This window comes from Chenopodium album, chromosome 4, assembly GCF_948465745.1.
Source record: "Chenopodium album chromosome 4, dcCheAlbu1.1, whole genome shotgun sequence".
Classification (NCBI taxonomy): domain Eukaryota; kingdom Viridiplantae; phylum Streptophyta; class Magnoliopsida; order Caryophyllales; family Amaranthaceae; genus Chenopodium; species Chenopodium album.
In genome coordinates this window covers 42066471-42089326 of record NC_137837.1, presented here as the reverse complement: position 1 = coordinate 42089326, position 22856 = coordinate 42066471, and the positions used below count along the sequence as shown (strand labels likewise).

General features: G+C 41.2%; 1 protein-coding gene and 1 non-coding gene across 2 annotated transcripts; one reads left to right on the top strand and one right to left on the bottom strand.

Moving 5' to 3' along the window:
* The first annotated feature begins 1947 nt into the window (after window positions 1-1947).
* LOC145627874 (uncharacterized) lies at window positions 1948-21675 on the top strand. Its single transcript, XM_081680218.1, has 6 exons — window positions 1948-2061; window positions 2137-2274; window positions 2348-2458; window positions 2536-2629; window positions 21191-21279; window positions 21505-21675. Exons 1-6 carry the CDS (start codon window positions 1948-1950, stop codon window positions 21673-21675), a joined length of 717 nt encoding a protein of 238 aa, XP_081536344.1.
* LOC145629638 (small nucleolar RNA R71) lies at window positions 7745-7851 on the bottom strand. Its single transcript, XR_014111799.1, has one exon. It is a non-coding gene; the product is annotated as a small nucleolar RNA R71 (small nucleolar RNA).
* Window positions 21676-22856: the final 1181 nt, after the last annotated feature.

Here is a 22856-nt window from a genome sequence, read left to right as displayed (position 1 = left end):
GTTGCGAACGCTGCTCGAAAGAAGTCGAAACTTCAATTGATCGTGGCTCATTCTTTTCTCAACCGAATTCGCTCAAATTTGTTGCAAATCAAAGCTCTTCTCATCCATATTCCCGATCTATGTAAGTTTTCCTCCAACTCACACCGGTTTTTATGAATTTTTGGCATGTTCATTCACGAATTTCATGAAAATTCGAAACTTATAATGCTCAATTTGCTTTGTTTATCAAGTTTTATGCCATGAAATTGCTTGTTTATGTTTGTATATTGCCTTGGGAGTAATTTGAGACTTGTTTGACTCAATTTGGTGAAGAAACGAGCAATCCGCCATTGTTGAACCTCTTAAGGTCGTGAAGAACAATGCGACCCGTTCTTGATGTTTTTGCTAGCAATTCTTGTTCAATTTGTCACAATAATCACTATAGTGTTGCAAGAAATTGTTTGATTGCTCGAAAAAATGCTGTCATGCTCAATTTAAATTTGTGCTATGTTTTAGTACTACGTACTCTGTTTTTGCAAACATAGTATCATGTGGCTAGGCGAACCTTTAGATACTATAGAACCTTAATTTATGATGATTCTGCACAATGTAGCATGGCTAGACAAAGAGGCTCAGGTTCACGGTCCCGAAACACTAGACGGGAGCATGAGCCCGTGGAGGACGACACTACACCGTCCACTTCGCTTGGTCAATTCCCAGAGTGGGATGAGCAGACCTTGTTCTTTGCCCCTGTCCACCACATTTCTGAGAGGGTGAGACGGGGAACCGAGCCTGGGAGGACACGGCATCACGGCTCTGGCTGTGATGGTCTAGGCGATTTGTATAGGATGCATATCGCCAAAGATCGAGAGACGAGACTCCTATGGGAGTCTTGCGGACTGGTTGCCCTGTTTGAGACCTCCGAGGCTATGGTTGCCTCCAGCGGGGGTCACCACGTAGTACGCGCTCCGGTGGAGTTCTTCTGAACACCACCAACACCTTTCATTTTCCATGGGGTGAGATGATGGTCACTCCTACAGACTTCAGTCTCATCACAGGACTGGAGTTCTCTTCTGTGCCACTGCCATTCGACGGCGGTATCGACGTCTTTTCTCCAGAGGTCGAGGAACTGTTGGGGCCGATTGCTGTTCGAGCCCGAGCTGAGGTCGAGACGACTCAGTTCAGCGCTAGAGGGATTCGCCGCTCGACGCTGGCGGCGGCTCTTGATGACGATGCGACCACCCGAGAGCAGCGGGTGCGCATCTTTGTGCTGATGTTGTTGTCAGGGACATTTTCCCCTGACAGGGGTAGTAGGACATTGCTTTACTACCTTCCTGCTGTTCGCGATCTCCGGCGGATCGGGACTTATGACTGGGCCAGCTTGGCCTATACTGACTTCGTTCGCGCACTGAGGGACTCGTGTCGCCACCGGTCCTTTAGGACGAATGTTGCTCTGTCTGCTTTCTGGAAAGTCGTAGAGGTAAACATTATTCCCTATAAAGTTTAACCCTATATGTTAAGCAGCATTCACTCATGCGTTAACCTTTTTTGTAGATCTGGTTCTATGAGTACTTTCCTTCCATTGCGCCGGCGAGACCATCGCCGAGGGGGTATCCTGTGAGCGCCTCTTGGGGCGGCCACCATGTGGACCTGTCTACCGCACGTGTCCGGAGTCGGATCATCTCGGTACGACTTTTTAGTGTTTATCTTGCTCTTCTGCGATGTTTTAGACATGTTCTTACCTGATTGGTATTCTTATAGGGACTTGAGGTAGTATACCGACCATGGGGTGGTTGGACAGTCCCTGGATTAGCCGCACAGTACTCTGCTGAGCGTCGCTACTTTTTGGGGACCTATGGAGCGGTTGCGTACTTAGGAGAGAGAGTTGCTAGACAGCACTCTTCCGATATTTTTGTTGTTCCTGCTCCTCCACCACGTCACATGTTTGACGAGAGAGAGTTGTCGAGCATGGCTGAGGAGTCTGGTTCCCTCTGGCGGTCCCATGTGATCCTTGGGCGGAGTTATGCTGAGGAGCTACTTCCTTTGTTAGCTCCAGCCCCTGTACCGGCCGAGGATGTGAGGGTAAGATCCTTAACTTTTGTTTTTGGCTGAGTAGCCCCCAAGTGATACCTTGTTGATTTCTTTCTGTCTTAGCAGGATGGTCCCACTGAGTTTGTGCCACCCCGTATGTCCATCCACTACCAGGGGATGTACGGGCCGATCGAGGAGATGATTTCTCCAGCTCCTGAGGGCGAGCGCTTCGTGGAGCGGTCGATTCCTCGTCACCAGACTAGGGTAAGCCTAGTTCTAATTCAGAATCTTGTATTCAGTTATCATGCACTTTTACCGATTTAACTTTCCTTGACAGTTCTCACGCGAGGTGGTTTCGGCTATGGCACGATGCATAGATGCCTTCCGGAGCCAACTCGTCCGGATGAGGAACGCGGCTACCTGTCGTCGAGACGACGCTGTCCGAGAGGTAACTTTTCTTTACTCATTATATCTGCATTATGGCTTCAGTTTTTTACCTTGTTTCTGATTTAATTCTTTTTGCAGGGTCAGCCGATTGCTTCTCACACCCGTACAAGGCCTGAGGGGCGGAGAGAGCCGGCGAGGTCTAGCTCGAGACGTCGTCGCACTTCATCAGGAGGTAGAGGTGGTCGTTCTGAGGCTGCTCGAGCCGATGTTGCTAAGGGCTCAGGGTCTTCTTCTGAGGGTGCTCCTGCTGCACCGGTAGGAGAGGCTACCTCGGCTTTCAGAGGTGGTGGGATGTACGAGGTTAGCTCGTCATCGCAGCAGCCTCCGCGATCTCAGCCTCAGGTTGACCTTGGTTGGAGCGGTCCTGTTTTGAGTTTCCCTCCTCTTACGGAGGCTGGAGCTGGTGCTGAGGCCGGAGCTGGTGGAGAGGTGACTCCTCGGACGGCGCAGTTTTATGGAATGATGGGCCTACGTCCTCCGGCGCCGTAGTTTATTTCTGTATATGCATTTTATTTTGACTTTTTATAGAACTTTGCCTTTGACTTGTTATTTAGACACTTGTACTTTATTGTAAATTTATCTATTATTATGTTAGTGTGTGCAAATGTGATAACAATTTTGCGCAAAAATTCCGTCATTTTCATTATTGATGGAGGGTATTATCCGACTCTCTCCCCCAAAAGGAAAAAATAAAAAGGAAAAATCCAAAAGAAAATAAAAATTATCTAAAAATAATTGCTATATTTAATTAATTAATAAAAGGATAGAAAAATATTTAGAAGAAATTAAAACGGGGCCATAAAGTCATTAACCAACTCCAATTTAATATCAAAACGCAAACTGAGCGCGTGCGGCTGTCCTGCTGACTTGGTGCCAGCTGGCGCCAGCCACTGGCGCGTGGCGCCAGGCTCTATTGCTAGCGTGTGGCGCCAATAGCAGATGGGTGATGCCAATTCTGGGTGGCTGATGCCAATTGACGCTGATTCCGTATTTCATTCAGATTGAAAATCCTCGTAATTCGAGCATAAATAGCCCCCTGCTCAGCCGATTCTTCACATAATTCCAGCGAAAAAATTATTCTTCTCTTTAGAAAAAATAATAATCATGTCTTTAGCCACTAAAACCTTCACCCAATATTCTCATGAATGGTGTCGATCTCTTAATGCTAGAGAAAGAAAAGAATTGGATTTATTTCACTTGGGGGGAATATATGGCATTAAAGGGGTAGATCTAGACATAGACTTCATACATACCGCTTTAGAATATTGGAACATTGATACACATTGTTTTAGAATAGGGTATGATGAAATTAGCCCTTTGCCAGAGGAATTTGGTGCTATTTTAGGCTTCCCTGCAATAGACCTGGTAGTAATCCCTAGAGTAGATGCATATTACTATAAGGATTTTGAGCGCTTTTTTAACTTGAAGGAAAGGGATTTATCAAAAATAGTAGATGGCAATGTGGTGAACTTAAAAGAATTCGCACGCTATTATTTTGATAAGCCGCTTTCTGAGTCTTTTCACATATATAGAAGAAGGGCGTTCTTATTCTGCATGCTTAATCAATATTGTCTTAGTAGTGGTAAAATTAACGAGGGTCAATCAATTATAACCACTGTGCTAGAACAAATTGAATCAGGGAGAAATCCAATGGCATTAATAGTTGGAGAGACTATGATTAGTCTAGATGAATTGAAAAGGGCCCCAAAAGCACCTTTTCGCGGTTCTCCAATTTTATTACAGGTAGAAAAATAATATTTTTAATTACAGAAATCAAAAAATATATTTTTGTATTGTAATATTAATTTATTTGCATTGGAATTTTTTACAGATGTGGCTAATGGAGAGGCTAGGATTAATTAGCCCTCCGGACGACATTGAAAGTTATACGCCCACTTGCTTTGTGAGAAGAAAGAAGCGCATCCCTAAAATTGGGCGCCATGGGTGGAAGAAAGTTTTTGAATCACGTGATTTCGCTATCAAGTGGGTCATCCCATGGTGGAAAATAAAAAGGATGGTTGATGTTAACAAGCAACCTTTCTGCCGTCTTCCAAGCTTGTCTCGCATGACATATTATTACCCCTGCAGAGTAAAGAGACAATATGGCTTACTTCAAAATATTCCTTCCGGGGATCTTCGTCCTCCCTATGAGTATCCCATATCTCAAGAAGTAGGTAAATTTGACACTTACTGGAGCGCTAGACCTTTATGGGAGGTGATTACTCAAAAGGTTCCCCCTTCTTTACCTAATGATGTAAAGAAGTGGTTGTTGAAGAAGTCTTCAATTGATCTGGGTAGAACCGTTGTGAAGAATCGTCTAGCTGACAAGGTGACACCAGCCAAGGAACGCTTAGGTGCAAGAATTGAGTTCAAGACACCTACAATGCCTAAGAAGAAAAGTACTACTAAAGACAAGGGGAAAAGGAAAGCTACAGACAAGAAGGCTTGGGTGGAAAAGAAGCATGGAGTGCTAGCTGAAGGAGAAACAATCTATTCTAAGATTTAATGTAGGTCCTCTAAAGGATGCCTACTAACTAAAGTAATGGATGAAGAAGAGGAAACGGAAAAGAATTGGAAAAGAGCAAAGAAGGAGAAGAAAGACTAGACCATTGCTTAGCTTTAGATTTATTAGATTCTTAATTTTTATTTAAAGTTAATTTATTTCAGCCTTATTTAAATTTCATTAACAATGCAATTTTATTTCATTAATGAAATTTCATCTTTCAATTAAATTGTTACTTTAAATTTATTTTATTAAAGCAATGAAAAACCGAAAAAATTAATTTTCGGAAACCTTTCGAGTACGGAAGTCGAAAATTTTCCGAAAAACACCAAAATTCGCCCAGATTTTATGACTGAATTGGCGTCAGTAATTGCAGATTGGCGCCAGCTATTGAGGTCTGGTGCCAGGCGCCAATTCCATCGTCTGGCGCTGATGTATTCATTTTATATAGTATTTTACCCCCGTCCCTTGGTCATAATTAGTAGTGTTTTTGGCTCTTTAGAGCCACTTTTATTACTAATTGGTGTTTTCCAGTGTTTTCGTAGGTTTGGTTGACTTTTTCAGGGATTTATGCTTTTGGAGTATATTCCCGAGATATTTTGGAGCAATCACGAGCACTGGAGAAGCACGACCAGATTTTATAGCCCAGGGCCGGTTGGAGCCATCGAACCGGTGATTAAGGGCTCGGTAGAGGTGATACCGGGGCGTTTGGACCGAGTATTCAAGACCCAAAGAGGAAACCCAGATTGGCCTGAAGAATTGGAGCCCAATCGAAGTCCAAATATTGGCCCAAATGATCCGCCCGGCCAGTAAGGCTGGCGCCCGGAGGCGCGCCCGGCCGGGCGGGAGGAGCGCCCGGTGACGCGCCCGGCCGGGCGCGAGATTGTTATTAGAGGTGAAAAAAAGGCGCGCCCGATCGGGCGGTGCCTCGCCCGATCGGGCGCGTGTTTATTTAGGAGACATTTAGAGTCGTTTTAATTTGTTTTAGTTTAGGATTTTTGTACGGAGTATAAATACTCCTCCGTAATACGATTTTGGGGACTTCTTCTTCTCTTAATCCTTTCTCCTAGACTTTCTCTCTCTACTTAGTTTTCTCTCTCTAAACCTTTGTTCTTATTTCTTAGATTAATTCCAGATTTATTTTGGTGACGATTTCTCTTCCCTTAATCTTAGTTATTTATTTTATTCCTTTGATCATGATTTATTTTATTGCTTTGCTTAGTCTATATTTAATTATGTGTGAGTAGTTTAATTTCTAGGGTTTATGGGGATCTAATAAATAATATGAAGGGGTAAATTATTGTTGTTGATTATCAATGCTAGATTAATTTCCTATTGATTGATTTAATGCTCTGTGACTAGATTAGGCCTGTCTTTTATGCATGAGTTTGACAATATTGATTCAAGAATCGAGAGATGAGAATTAATGTTTAGGTCTAGTTTCAATAGGCAAGTTAATTTATAAATGGTTAAATCAAGATTCGAGAGATGAGATTTAATACCGGTAATTTAATTGTGTGATTGTAATAAGTAGCGAGAGCCCTTTACAATCTGGTTAATTGATGCATTGATGATTGACTATTATTGATTGTTGGTATTGCATGATGATTTCTTATTGGATTGTTTTAATGTTTTACAATTGCGGCTTGTAAAAGTATAGCAATATTAAATTGATGAATCGAGCAGATGTTAATTTGATATTAAAGGCTATTTTCAATAAGAACTTAGATCTAGTAAATTGCGAGAGCCTGTTAGATCTATGTTGGTTAATAAATTGCGAGAGCCTGTTAATCATGTTATTTATGCAAAGTCAATGATTGATTACCCTATTTTACCCCGGAGTATTATTTATTGTTGAACCTATGCCCTAGATCCTTTTATATATTATTTTCTCCCTTTTCTTACTCTTTTTAGTTTAGTTTCATATTCAACTTTTAATATTGGTTACTTAAATAATTTAGATTATAATATTTAATTAGGAGTAAAAAGACTTGTTTCCCTGTGGAGATCGACCCTACTTCCCTATCTACTTTAGTTAGTGAATTAGGTAATTATTTTTGATTAGGGGATACGACTTTACCCTGTCAAAATTTGGCGCCGTTGCCGGGGAGACGGTTTTATTTTTATTTCTGATTATTTTTGTAGTTTAGATTATTTCCCTTTTTGTCTCAGAGAGCGTTAGTTCTCTGAGACAAATCTCATATTTGCTTCTAGTTTTTGTTTATGCCCAGGTGTTCCAGATCAGGTTACATCCCATTCGATCCTGAGATCGAACGTTCCTTCCATAGACAGAAAAACTTCTACAAGCAAATCCTGGCGGATTCTGGTGATAATAACAATAATCACCGAGATTCTCCAACTGGTTCTAGCAATTCAGAGGCATCATCAGACACAGAATCAGAGATGGCGGTTCCAAAGAAACTTAGTGATTATTCACAACCAAAGCTTACGGATTTTCCACATCTCACTCCCTCTCCGGCTCTTGATGGGGTTCAATTTGAAATTAAGCCTCAATTTATAACGATGATAGAGAGGAAGCAATTCAGTGGAGCCAAGGGTGAAGACCCGAATCTTCACATTGCCGACTATTGTCAATATTGCAACACCATAAGGCAAGCCGGGGTCACTCAAGACCAAATCAGGGAGATTCTCTTTCCCTTTTCTTTAACTGGAAAAGCTAAATTGTGGTTTAATGGTCTAAATAGAACTACGCTTGGTATAACTGACTGGGAAACTCTTGTTTTGAATTTTTATAACAAATATTATCCTGCAGAGAGAACAGCAGTACTACGGAGTGCGATTCAGAATTTCGCCCAAGAAGCCGATGAGTCTTTATATGAGGCTTGGGAGAGGTTCAAGGACTTACAAAGAGAATGCCCTCACCACAATTTAGCACAATGGCAGTTAATCCAAGCCTTTGATAACGGCATTGGAAATTCTTCTAGAATAATTTTAGACTCTGCAGCTAGTGGGAGATTTATGAATCTTAATGTTGATGACGCAGGTCGGGTTATTGAAGACATGGCGATACACAATTCCCAATATGGGAATCCAAGAGGATTTGCTAACAAGGGGAAACATAGCGTCGACTTTGTATCCTTTTTGCAAGCTCAACTGACCTCTATTTGTCAAAAATTAGATAATCTGAGCACTGCTAACGTAGCCAATGTTTCTGCGATTAATAATAATTCTAATGAGGCTTTCTGTGAAAATTGTGGTATTGTAGGTCATTGGGAGCAGGATTGCAGGAGTTCCGTGGAGCAAGTTAATGCCTTCCAAGCTTATAGGCAGAATAACCCATACTCCAACACTTACAATCCTGGGTATCGGAATCATCCATACCTTTCCTACCGGAGCACTAATGTTCAAAATCCACCACCACAAGAACCACAGGTGCCACAGCAACAGCAGCAGAAATACTATCATCCCAATGCTGGCCAAAAGAATCAACCACAACAACCCCCCTCATCTTCAGACCCTTCTTTAGGGGAAATTAGAGCAATGTTGGTTAATATGCAAAAGCACATGGAGAGCAGAGATGCGACAATTGATCAAATTCTAGCGCATAACAAAATTGTAGATAATCAAATTGCGCAACTTTCCGCTACTCTACAAGCACGCCAACAGGGAGCCCTGCCGGCACAACCGACTAGGCCTACGGATCAAGCATTTGCGATTACTCTAAGGAGTGGTTCAAACTATGAAGGGCCCTCTATGCCCAGAGTTGATGAACCTATTTTATTAAATAATGCTAATCTTGATTCCATTAAACCAAACAATGTAGTTGCTAGCCCTGCAGGGCTAGAAGATAATACTAACACATCTAATCCTACATTGCAGGGTAAAACTCCGGAGAAGGTGGCTACTCCAGACAAAGAGAAGAATGCTCAAAAGCCAATTATCAAACTTCCTTTCCCCAATCGTCAATTGAAGACAAACTTGGATAAGCAGTTTGGTAAGTTCCTGGAGGTGGTTAAGGATTTGAAGGTAACAGTTCCCTTTACTGAATTGATCACACAAATCCCCTCATATGAAAAATTTATGAAAGAAATTTTGACGAGAAAAAGGTCTATTAGTGAGGTAGAGACAGTAGCTTTCACTGCAGAGTGTAGTGCCGTACTTCAAAATAAGTCTCCACCTAAATTGAAAGATCCGGGTAGTTTTTCTATCCCTTGTCATATTGGTAATCTTCTGATTGATAATGCATTATGTGATTTGGGTGCTAGTGTTAGCGTTATGCCATTATCTGTGTGTTCTAAGTTAAATATGGGTACATTGAAAGCTACCAATATAACTCTGCAAATGGCCGACCGTTCTTTCAAATACCCCCTAGGCGTTTTAGAGGACGTCCCCGTTAGAGTAGGTAAATTTTATATACCTGTAGACTTTGTTGTTCTTGATATGGCTGAGGATATGCAAACCCCAATTATTTTGGGTAGACCATTCCTTAACACTGCAGGAGCAGTCATAGATGTTAGAAGTGGTAAGCTAACACTATCTGTAGGGGATGATAAAGTGGTTTTTAATCTGAATAACACCCTCAAAAGCTCCACGACTGAGGAGAAATGTTTCAGTGTTAATGTGGTTGTAAATTATTCTAATAAGCCCCAAGCTCTTGGAAAAGATCCCTTGGAGGCGGTATCTTGTGTTGCATCCTTTTCAGATGAGATAGACAAATGGCAGAAGGAAGTCGACGCAATAGAAAGAGCACTCTACAATGTTGGTTTTGGTTTCGAGGATGAACAAGTGGAACCGATAGAGCAAGTTGTGCGAATCGAGCCTACGGTAAGTGTTCCGCCAGATCGAGTTGCAAGTGTTGAACACAATGATAATTTGAAGCAACATTCGATCGAAGAAGGGTTTTTAGTGCGTAGCATTGAAGATCCCCCTGTCCAAGTCGTGGAGGATCCACCAGATAAGGCGACTTGGCGTCCCACAGGACATGTCAGGAAGCCGCATCGCAGCTTAAACATCGCTAGACCGGGTGAGAAACCACCCGATCAAGCGTTGGGCCAAGGGTCTTAGGAATTGTACTTGGTAAGAAGGTCGTGCGGGACCTAGATAAACCAGCGCTTTGCGGGAGGCAACCCGTATTTTTAATGTTTTTTTAAGACCAGTTTTTATTTTCGTTTTCTTAGGTGAGGAGAGATGAGGGAATTTAATTAGTTTTATGAGTATTTGTACAGGTTTGAAGGAAAAGAGTTAGACAACTTTTTGAGAACAGAGGGAAATTAGCTCTCCCCGAATTAGTCTCGGGCCCGACAGGGCGAAGCTCGCCCGATCGGGCGCGAGAGCAGTGTTTTTAAAATAGGAAATTTCGCCCGACTGGGCGAGAGCCGCCCGACCGGGCGCGAATTTTGACGTTTACGGACTAATTTGTCCGCCCGATCGGGCAAGCCTCGCCCGATCGGGCGCGAGAGCAAGGTGGAAATCAGGGAGTTAGATCGCCCGATCGGGCGAATGGCGCCCGACCGGGCGCGAGCGACTACGGAATTTTGCATAGTCAGATCGCCCGACCGGGCGACTGGCGCCCGACCGGGCGCGAGAAACAGTTTGAGTTTAGATCAGATCGCCCGATCGGGCGAGCCACCGCCCGACCGGGCGCGAGCCAAGTTCCGCGGTTTTCTTCTTCTTTCTTTCTTCATTTTTTCTTTCTTATATTATTTTCTCTCTCTAAAACTCAAATTTTCTCTAACTTCTCTCTAAGATTTCTCCTCCATTACCAATCCAAATTCAAAACTTTTTATATATTTGTAATTCTCTCCTCATCCTCTTCACTCTCATACAAAAATTTTTCAGTTTTAATTCTAAAAAAATTTCGACCCATTTCTCTGCATGGCTTCAAAGAGAGCAAGATCAATTTTTGGTAGGAGCTCCAGCTCGAGGGAGGAGTACGACCCAGACTTACAACTCCCGTATTGGCCGACGATCCGGATCGTGAGCCGGGAACAGAAAGAACGTTTGGAGCATTTGGTCGGTCGTGAGGTAATCCCTTCTCGGTGGTTACACCGCCCTACCTTAGAGTCATATGGTTTGTTTGATTATGTTAAACGATTTTTGAATGATATTGGCATGAGAAAATTCGTTGACATGCATTATCCTACATACCGAGAACTTACATGTGAATTTTTGTCCACTTTTCATGTTGTTAGTAGTAGAAATGGACCTAATTTATTTTTCAGGTTAAATAATAGAAATATTAGTTTAACTTTTGTTGAATTTTGTAAAATTTTTGAATTAAATTCTGAATTATCTCACCAGTGGCATGAAGATTATAAAATGGGTGATTTATATTTTGCTTTGACTGGTTTACCTGCCCCCGACCCCCAACATGCTAGTACCAAACCCATTCACCACCCTGTCCCGAAAATCTGGCAAAGGTTTGCGGGATTGTGTTTCTTGGGTAGGGCCGAGCCTCATAACGCTCAAACCAACGAACTAGCAATAATTGGACATTATGTATACGGGTTCGGGAAATTGAACATAGGCAGGTTCATAGTTCATCACCTGAGTCGGCATGCCACAGCCAGCACCACTTCCAAGTCCCCTATCCGTTTAGGTGGCCTTATCACTCGAATAGCGGTGAAAAAGGCCGGTTTTGTAGTAGACGGACCCCACCAGCTGACTAACTGTGGACCAGATACCTACATGGCTGCTAGGTATTTTGAGGATGTGGGGAGGGTTAGGCCGGATAGTGAGCAGACACCCTTTGGTGTATTCGGACTGGGAACGAGCAACCTTTACCCATTTTTCCTCTTCCCAGTCCAGACTTGATCGCCTTTCCCCCAGGGCAACTTTCCTATACCTATGATGCTTTAGTTGCCAACGCTAGGGGACAGGCACCACCACCACCAGTTCCACCACCTCAGCCCCAGCCCGAGGTGGCTTTTTCTCCACCTCGTATGTCTCATTCCGTCCCTCATGTTGACTCTGACCCAGTTTGGGACTTTCAGAGTATAGGTCAGGCCCTAGGACGTATTGAGCATGCACAGACTGACCTTAGGAGGATGGTGGGCTCTATTGACCACAGGTTAGGGTACCTAGAGAGGAACCAGGGTAGAGCTCTCTACCCTATGTACGATGATTATGCTCGTCGGGGCAACATTCCCGACGACGCTATCCACCCTGACTGGTTTCAGCCCCCACCCCAGGGATATGGTAGGGATCCCACTCCCCGTGGTATTTACTCTGACTATTCTTCCTTTTTCGGGTACGGGCAGGACATTCCTTTCGGGGGACCGGCGGGGGGGAGTTTTCACGCTGACTATTTTGGTGGTAGCTCTTCTGGTGCAGGTGGTGCAGGTGGCAGTGGAGGTGCGGGCTTTGGCTCGATGGACGAGGATGATGAGGACTAGCTATGCTGGGCTAGTTTCCGAGCCAATGAGGACATTGTCTGATTCTGGCTTGGGGGAGATTTTGGTTTGGTATTTTTCTTTTTTTTTCTCTTTTATTTTATTTTTGGTGTGTTTTCTTAGGTTAGATTTTTCGCTTTCTAGGTTAGCTTTATTGCTTTCTTTATATATAAAAATGCAAAAAAAAATTGAAAAATTAAAAAATACAAAAATACGTTCCAATGAATTATAAATTATGCTTCCCTGTGCCCCTTACTTGAGAAAAATTGTTTTGACTCCTGGTATTTGATGATAAGCATTATGGATTAGTTGATCATGATTTGATGTTTGAGTGCCTTGAAACCTTAACATGCGTCAATTTTGTCCAACTACTTGTGAATATAGTGCTTGACTAGTTGATTTGGTTAGGAAATGTGTGATAGCTCCATTTTTCCTGGTATGTCAATGAATTTGAGTATTGGTTTGCAACTACTAGTAATGTTTATATGATTCATTATTATGCACATTGTGGAGGACGAAGGCATTTGTTCTTTTAGGTAGCCTCCAGATATTGTAGATACATTTGTTCCCTTCTTGCTACCCATGTTGTCTTGACTTTTTATTGTTTATTAGCCACATTACAAGCCTATTTTGCCCCATTGGTTACTAGTCTCAAGCTTGGCTTGGGGGAGCTATTAGTGAGTGAGGTGAGGGAGTTTGTAGTGTGCTATTTATTTGCACAATTTGGGTGGGATTTTGAGAAGTAGTTTTGTTGATTGTTCATGTTTATTTTTTTATGAGTATGAGAGTTATATTTTCTTGAAAAATAAAGCATGATGTTATGAAAAAAATAGAAGTTCAAAGAAATAAAAAAATGTGAAAAAATAAGCGAACTTCAAAAGAAAAAAAATGTTCAAATGTTCTAGTTGGAGGTTGATCAAAGAAAAATAATTTTGAGCCTCAATGAAAAATATTCAAGTTTGGAAAATAAAGTTTGTTTATTCACTCTATTACTCCATTATTATATCTTATGAGTGAAATTGTAAGAGTTGGGTTTATTTATTATGATTGGAGTATATTTGGTTGATGTTAGAGTTGGTTATGTGGGAGATGTTGATCATTATTCTTGATCATGGGTTTTATTAGGATATTGCTCCCTTAAGCATAGCTTTTCTCTCACGTATTCCCAAATTTATCCTACCCTTTACCCTAGCTTTACATTACAAGCTTTAAAGACCTTCCGACCTTTGTGCATAGAATTGTATGAATGTGAAAGTGTTGCTTATCAATGCAAGTTATGATTTGGCATATTTCGAGTCGACTAGTAGGATTGAGCGTTCATTGTTTTTATACACACGAGAGTGTGAGTTGGGAGGGCATTGTTCACATTAAAGGGGTGGTTGGAGAGCGATCGAGTACATCTTTTACTCGCCACATAAATGAGAGTCGAGTGTGTGAGCACTAGTCTTGAATTCTATATGCTCTTGTGGTTTGCTCTATTTGACAATTGTTAGGGAAGAAAGGTAATTGGATGGATTTGATTGGTTGACTTTGAAGCATGTTTATTTGATTTACCCTGGATCGCTCGTGCTTGATTTTTACTTATTGGGGTGAAGCATATTTATTGATTCATTGATGAGATCTTTGCTTAGGGACAAGCAAAGGTTTGGCTTGGGGGAGTTTGATGTATTCATTTTATATAGTATTTTACCCCCGTCCCTTGGTCATAATTAGTAGTGTTTTTGGCTCTTTAGAGCCACTTTTATTACTAATTGGTGTTTTCCAGTGTTTTCGTAGGTTTGGTTGACTTTTTCAGGGATTTATGCTTTTGGAGTATTTTCCCGAGATATTTTGGAGCAATCACGAGCACTGGAGAAGCACGACCAGATTTTATAGCCCAGGGCCGGTTGGAGCCATCGAACCGGTGATTAAGGGCTCGGTAGAGGTGATACCGGGGCGTTTGGACCGAGTATTCAAGACCCAAAGAGGAAACCCAGATTGGCCCGAAGAATTGGAGCCCAATCGAAGTCCAAATATTGGCCCAAATGATTCGCCCGGCCAGTAAGGCTGGCGCCCGGAGGCGCGCCCGGCCGGGCGGGAGGAGCGCCCGGTGACGCGCCCGGCCGGGCGCGAGATTGTTATTAGAGGTGAAAAAAAGGCGCGCCCGATCGGGCGGTGCCTCGCCCGATCGGGCGCGTGTTTATTTAGGAGACATTTAGAGTCGTTTTAATTTGTTTTAGTTTAGGATTTTTGTATGGAGTATAAATACTCCTCCGTAATACGATTTTGGGGACTTCTTCTTCTCTTAATCCTTTCTCCTAGACTTTCTCTCTCTACTTAGTTTTCTCTCTCTAAACCTTTGTTCTTATTTCTTAGATTAATTCCAGATTTATTTTGGTGACGATTTCTCTTCCCTTAATCTTAGTTATTTATTTTATTCCTTTGATCATGATTTATTTTATTGCTTTGCTTAGTCTATATTTAATTATGTGTGAGTAGTTTAATTTCTAGGGTTTATGGGGATCTAATAAATAATATGAAGGGGTAAATTATTGTTGTTGATTATCAATGCTAGATTAATTTCCTATTGATTGATTTAATGCTCTGTGACTAGATTAGGCCTGTCTTTTATGCATGAGTTTGACAATATTGATTCAAGAATCGAGAGATGAGAATTAATGTTTAGGTCTAGTTTCAATAGGCAAGTTAATTTATAAATGGTTAAATCAAGATTCGAGAGATGAGATTTAATACCGGTAATTTAATTGTGTGATTGTAATAAGTAGCGAGAGCCCTTTACAATCTGGTTAATTGATGCATTGATGATTGACTATTATTGATTGTTGGTATTGCATGATGATTTCTTATTGGATTGTTTTAATGTTTTACAATTGCGGCTTGTAAAAGTATAGCAATATTAAATTGATGAATCGAGCAGATGTTAATTTGATATTAAAGGCTATTTTCAATAAGAACTTAGATCTAGTAAATTGCGAGAGCCTGTTAGATCTATGTTGGTTAATAAATTGCGAGAGCCTGTTAATCATGTTATTTATGCAAAGTCAATGATTGATTACCCTATTTTACCCCGGAGTATTATTTATTGTTGAACCTATGCCCTAGATCCTTTTATATATTATTTTCTCCCTTTTCTTACTCTTTTTAGTTTAGTTTCATATTCAACTTTTAATATTGGTTACTTAAATAATTTAGATTATAATATTTAATTAGGAGTAAAAAGACTTGTTTCCCTGTGGAGATCGACCCTACTTCCCTATCTACTTTAGTTAGTGAATTAGGTAATTATTTTTTATTAGGGGATACGACTTTACCCTGTCAGGCGCTAATGGCTTTTGGCTGGCGCCAGACTCTGTTCTGTGACGCCAGTTGCTTTTCCGACTTTTGTTAACTTTTTGTTGATTCTGGAACGCGGAGATGTCGAAAAATAAAGTGGCCGCACCCGTAATGGGTTGCCTACGTATCCTTTCCTAAGGAATCAGGCCGAACGTAGCTCTCTTGAGTGTCCTACTCAAGTAATTATGGGTAGTATTTTTTAAGTTGGTCAAGATTGGTCATGTTAGAGAATTTATTGCCATCCATATCAGTTAACTTTGCTGCACCACTTGACAGGATTGTTTTGACAATGTAGGGGCCAGACCAATTAGGTCTAAACTTTCCCCTTGGATCTAAAACATTTTTCCTTAGCGCTTTTAATACCAAATCTCCTATTTTGATATTTCTTGTCTTGACTTTCTTATTAAAATGTCTAGCCATACGAGTTTGATAGCACTGAGTGTGATGTAGAGCTTCTAGTCGTTTTTCGTCGAGTAGGATCAATTCTTCATATCGTGCCCTAGTCCATTCGACTTCATCGAGTTTACTCTCTAGCGCAATACGTAGAGATGGTATTTCTAGTTCGACAGGTTGTACGGCATCCATTCCATATACCAAAGAAAATGGTGTATTTCCTGTTGACGTACGGATTGACGTGCGATAACCCCACAATGCAAAGTGAAGTTTGTCAGGCCAATCCTTATAATTTTCTGTCATTTTCTCGATGATAGTCTTTAAATTCTTATTAGCTGCCTCGACTGCTCCGTTTGCTTGAGGTCTATAAGGGGACGAATGATGATGTTGGATACCATATTTATGTAGCAATTCTTCACATTCGGCTTGAAAGTGAGTTCCATTGTCACTTATCATTTCATGTGGGACTCCATATCGACAAATGATATTTCTCTCGAGAAAGAGTGCTACATGTTTTGCAGTGAGTTTAGCGTATGATTGCGCTTCAACCCATTTTGTAAAGTAATCAATTGCTACTAGAATAAATTCATGGCCTCCTGTCCCTGGAGGAGCGATCTTGCCAATTATGTCAATTCCCCATGTAGAGAATGGCCATGGTGATGTGTAGGTGTAGAGCAAAGATGGAGGAACGTGCTGTAAATTGGCGTAAATTTGACACTTAGGGCATCTTTTCACATATTGATGGCAGTCCCTATTCATGGTAGTCCAATAATACCCTTCTCGCATTATTTTCTGGACTAACATTTTGCCATTTATATGAGTTCCACAGATTCCTTCGTGGACCATTCTCATTATTCTTTGTGCATCCACCTTCCCTATACATAGGAGGGCTCGACCTTTAGGTACCCTTTTATGTAGCTCGTTGTCTATGAGTACATATTGAGAAGCCAAAAGTCTCAAGGCTCGTTTTGCTCTTTTGTCAGCATGAGGAGGGTATTCTCCATTGGTGACATAGTTGAGAATGTCTGTGTACCATGGTTCTTCTTCTTGTTCTTCATCTTCGTCTTGGACTGGGTTGTCGTCTTCTATAGCCTGTATATATGCCGGTTTGTGCCTTTTTTCGATAGTTAGAGGCATTTGCTCGATATCCGTGGGAATCCTAACCATTGAGGCTAATCTTGCCAAGGCATCTGCAAATTGATTTTCTTCTCTAGGTAGATATGTGTATTCTACCTTCTCTAACTGATCGGTAAGATTTTCCAGATAAGTTTGGTAAGGGGCTAGGCTTTCACTCCTTACTTTCCACCTTTTAGATATTTGATTGATGATTAGAGAGGAATCTTAAAATATCCTTAACTTCTTTACTCCCAATGCCTACCACACATGCTTCATATTCAGCAGCATTGTTGGTAACGTCGAAATCAAGCTTTATTGAGATTGGGACATGTTCTTCCTTAGGTGATACTAGAAGCACTCCGACACCACATCCCTTTTGGTTTGAGGCTCCGTTGAAATACAAGGTCCAAGTATCATCTTCGGTGACCATCAAATCTTCATCTAGAAATTCGTTGTCCTGTATTGGTGTCGAGTCTTCTATTGGAAAATCTGCCAGAAAGTCTGACACCACGGATCCTTTAATAGCTTTTTGTGGCATAAATCGCACATCGAACTGGGCTAAGTTGACTATCCATCTTGAAATACGTCCATTAACTGTTGATTTCTCGAACAAGTATTTGAGTGGATCCAATCGAGATACCACGAAAACGGTATGCACCAACATGTAATGTCTTAACTTAGTTGTGGCCCACACCAAAGCGAGGCACAATTTCTCGAGTGGTGTATAGCGTGTTTCGTATTCGAGCATCTTCTTACTTAAGTAATAGATTGCATTCTCTTTGTTTTCTACCTCTTGTGCTAGCATGGCTCCCATTGTCTCTTTGGTAACCGTCAAATATAACCTAAGAGGTATTCCGGGAAGCACTGGCGCTAATACGGGAGGATTTGCGAGATAGGCTTTGATCCGGTCAAAGGCTTTTTGACACTCGTCATCCCATATTACTGGTACATTCTTTTTGAGCTTTTTGAAGATTGGTTCGCATATCGTTGTTAGTTTTGATATGAACCTGCTTATGTATTGCAACCAGCCAATGAATCCTCGAATCTTTTTCTCGGTCTTGGGCGGTGACATTGACGTGATTGCTTTAATCTTGGTTGGATCTATCTCTATTCCTCTAGAGCTTATGACGTACCCCAAGAGCTTGCCTGAGGTGACTCCAAAAGCACATTTTGATGGATTCAACCTCATATTGTATTTTCTTAACCTTTCGAAAAATTTCCTTAAGGCTACTTGATGGCCTGGACGGTCCTTTGATTTCACAATCATGTCGTCGACATATACTTCGACTTCTTTGTGCATCATGTCATGGAGTAAGGCAGTTGCTGCACGTTGGTAAGTAGCACCTGCGTTTTTCAACCCAAATGGCATTACCGTGTAACAGTAAGTGCCCCATGGTGTGATGAAAGTTATTTTCTCCATGTCTTCTTCCGCCATGAGAATCTGATTATACCCTGCGTATCCGTCCATGAATGAGAGAAGCGCGTGATTTGCTGTGTTGTCTACCAGAATATCGATGTGTGGCAAAGGGAAGTCGTCCTTTGGACTTTCCTTATTTAGGTCTCGATAGTCGACACACATCCTTACCTTTCCGTCTTTCTTTGGAACTGGGACGACGTTGGCGCCCCATTCGGGGTATTTGGATACCTTGATGAAACCTGCAGTTATTTGTTTTTGAACTTCTTCTTTTATTTTAAGTGCTACGTCGGGTTTCATTCGACGCAACTTTTGTTTTACCGGTTTCATTCCTGGGATTAATGGTATAGTGTGTTGAGCTATTTCTCTGTTAATGCCTGGCATATCTTCGTATGAACAAGCAAACACATCGATAAATTCTTTAAGCAAGTTAATTAAATCGGTTCTTTCTTGTTTATTCAATGTTAGTCCGATTTTAACTTCTCTTTTATGAGTTGAATCATTTGAGATGTCAACTGTTTCAGTCTCTTCAATTACTGGTGTTTTATTTTCAAGTGTTTCCATTGCTTTAATAAATTCGTTATCTTTTTCATCGTTAGCTAAGCAATGTTCATCGTCTTGGGTTAGGGAAGAACACGAGAAGTAAGGAGAATGAGCGATATTATTATACTCTGAGATCATTACATCAAAGAGCGATATGTCCTCAGGGACTGGATCACTAACTATCCTAGGAGAGGAAATAGGAAGGGGAGGCGTTATAGCTAAAGACCCAGAAGATTCTAAAGGGAAAGACTCTGACTCAGACTCTGACTCTGACTTTGACGATTCTTCAAACATTGGCCCTTGTCCTGTCGTGATTGATATCTTTCTCCCACTCGGAGTGGTCACCTTGATAGTCTTGCGCCACCCTTGCAATAATCCTTCAGCTGGAGTAATTATCTTTGAGGGGTTGAAGTTTTCACTTTGTAGGACCGTTTGAATGAGTGAGGAGTTATCTTCCTCATAAACTGGCTCAATCTTTTCTCGCCCAAACAGTAATCCCATGACGTTAAAGTCAAAGCATGGAGGTGCTTTCTCCTTATGGACGGGAGTTGGGATTTCGTCAGTAAAATAGCAATCCAAGAAAATCTCGAATCCTAGTTGTCGTATGCCATTTACAACAACTGGTTCGGGAAATTCATGGCATGGATAGTCCTCTCCTTATTTTATTAACTGACCATTAAGCGTAAGAGGGTACTGGTCCATTGGAATTGCTTTCTTTTGAATGCGAGCGTTCCTACGTGCTTTCAATTTGTCCTGGGCTCGCTTGAGATCTTTCTGAGTCGGTTCGAAACCAAGTCCGAAAGTATCTAGTTTAGGGAGGCCAGGTGACTCTATCGATTTTGTTATCCCCTTCTTCTTTCCTAAGGTCATCCCAGGGAAGTGTCCTTGTTTCTTTAGCATAGTGTTGATAATCATGTCGGAATGGGGGTCGTGGCAAAGAGATGTCCTTTCGTCCTCTTGGATTAAGGAGACTTCTTCGTTAAAGCCCCATAGGTCTTCATCATCTTCGTCGTGCTCTACATTAATGATTGGATTCTCTATTGATTTGATCCTCATTGGCGAAGCATCAATGGTAATGGGTATTCCTCCAACTATGGCTTTCACTTGTTGGTGGAGAGATGAAGGGACGGCCTTTAAATCATGGAGCCAAGGGCGTCCTAACAACAAATTGAATGAGGCTTTGATGTCTACCACTTGAAAAGTAGTAGCATGTTCTATTGCTCCTGCCGTCACATTTAGGGTTATTTTGCCAAGAGCTTGACGTCGAGTATTATCGTAAGCTCTTATTCCATGTGTGGACGGAGTTAAATCCTCATCCTTTATGCCGAGCATCCTCGCAGTCCTAAGTGGACAGACATTAATAGCCGATCCATTATCCACAAGAGTCATGGGAACGTTCATTCTTTTGCAGACTACCGTGAGGTTTATTGCTTTGTAATGTTTGTCACCTTCCGGGGGTAAATCTTTATCAGAGAAGGTGATTAGATTAATTGGACTAGGGAGATCACTCGTGAGGAAGTTAGCTAGTCCCTCAGGAGTAGTGTCAGAATCTATCCCGATTTTGTCCAAGGCATTCATCACAGCCAACCTATGTTCTCGAGATGTTGCCAGAAGCTTCCATACATTCATCTCAACTTTTGTCTTCTTGAATTGTTTAACGATGTCATTGTCTTCGATGATAGGTATGGGAATTTGTTGTACAGTAGGCATAGGTTGTGTTGAAACGGGAGGTTGTATTCTCCCGGATCTTGTGAGGACGTCTATTGATGAATCTTCTTCAGCCCAAATGTCGTCCGTGGTGTATGATACAGAAGGTGAATGTCCTAAAATGTGTTGTAAGTGGCCTGTCATCTGCTCTCTCATGATGAAGCTTTGTTCTCTAATTACTTTATTGTACATTGCATTTTGTGGGAAGAAAATCTGTCTGAAATTGATTTTGCAAAGATCCTTTATACTACGAAGGGGTCAAGGGATTTTTTTATGGTGCACTCCATTCATAGGATCGAATCGATGTGGGTCAAATTGCATTTGCATTTTATTTGTCATGATTCAATTACTCACAAATTTAGTCATTTGCAGTTATTCTGTCAATATTCTTGACACCAATTCTTGGTTTCACTGTTGAAGATATTCCTATAGTGAATATGTTAATGTCTGAGCTATGCTTGGTTTTTTAAATGAATATATAATAGTACAAAATTGTATGTAGTTGGGAAATCCCATTTATATAGCGTTCATTTGAACGTAGCAGGAGGAAATAATCCCGAGCGAGGAAGAACAAGGGATCATAATTAGTGAATTATTGTTTAATAAATTTAAAAGATGATGTGTTTGGTTAGTGATGGTTGTGAGTTATATTTGATTTTTTCTTGCACATATTCGCGTTTATGTAGGCGCGGTCGAAAGCCGTAATTAAGGCGCGTAAAAAGAAAGTAGCTAGTAAAGGGAAGAAGAAACTGAAATCTAATCCAGTTTATGAGAAAGAGGAATTAAAGGACCCTAATGAATATGGTTCTAAAGAAGCTAGTTATGATGAATTTGACGGTGATGAATCTTATTCTTAAAAGGAATGGTGCCCTTTGAACAAGTGTATTATTCTGATAGAGGGTTCAGAATTATTAGAAAGCTAATTATTTTGTGAGGTCAAGTGATCGGAATGCCTAGCTGGAGGCCGCTTCCAATATTATTAATGCATAATTAATATTATAATTTAATCTTGATTGGACCCTTTGGGTTACACCCAATCGAGTAATCGAATCGAAACGACATCCCATTTAAAGCTTAGAGCGTCAAAGCCGAGTTGATTTTATGAATCGAGCAGACGAGAAAATATTTCAAATGACAAGTCAACGCCCATAGACCTAGCCTCGCGTTGGCCTAGCCAAGCGAGGGTTGATTAGTGGCATTTATGCCACTATTTCATTATTTTTTACCAAGGATTTTCCCTCATTTATCATTTGTTTGAGCCTTCTCAAGTCGTTTGTACCTTTATTCTTATTACTTTTGTTCTTTCTCGTGTTTTTCCTCGCCTTTTATCCTTTTTGTTGTATGTTTTCTATCTTTTCTTTGTTGTTTTACAGGATTTTGGCACTTATGGTTGGAGCTTAAGGAGTAAATAAGCTAAGGAAGAGAAGCCGCGGGCGTGGACAGGGATTTTTAGTGCCACTTGGTTGAAACTGTAGAAGGCTGGTCCCGGCTCTCCTTAGCTTATCGCGGGGAGCTACTCTTTGATTTAATATTTTCCCATGTTTGCCAAAAGCGGCCTCTCCATCTTTTACCCGCAGGCGCGGCGCATAAGGCCGCCGGCGTGACTCTCTGGGTTTTGTATTCCGTACCTAGATTGGAGAGGGCGCGACCTTACTCGAGAGGGATCTCCACTGTTTTTCCGAATTTTGGTATGCACTGTAAATAGTCTTTATCTTAAACTATTAGGGGAGCTTATTTTCCAATATTATTGAGAATATTTTACGGAGAGAAACTATGGGTAACATAGAGAGAGAAAGTGTTTCAATCTTCAATTTCATCTTTGTAATCAAATTTCTTCAAGGTTTCCTTTAATTCAATAAAAGAATTTCATGTTTTCTTCTTCAATCCAACTTGAATGGTAGTAATTTCTTACTCTACTTTGGTATTTGGTTTAATTATTCTTGGTAATCTTGATTTCTTTTTAATTCATTGATTAATCTTGTTTGATTACTTTTTCTTTAATATGGAATTATTTTTAGCTTGGTTAAGATTGAATGCT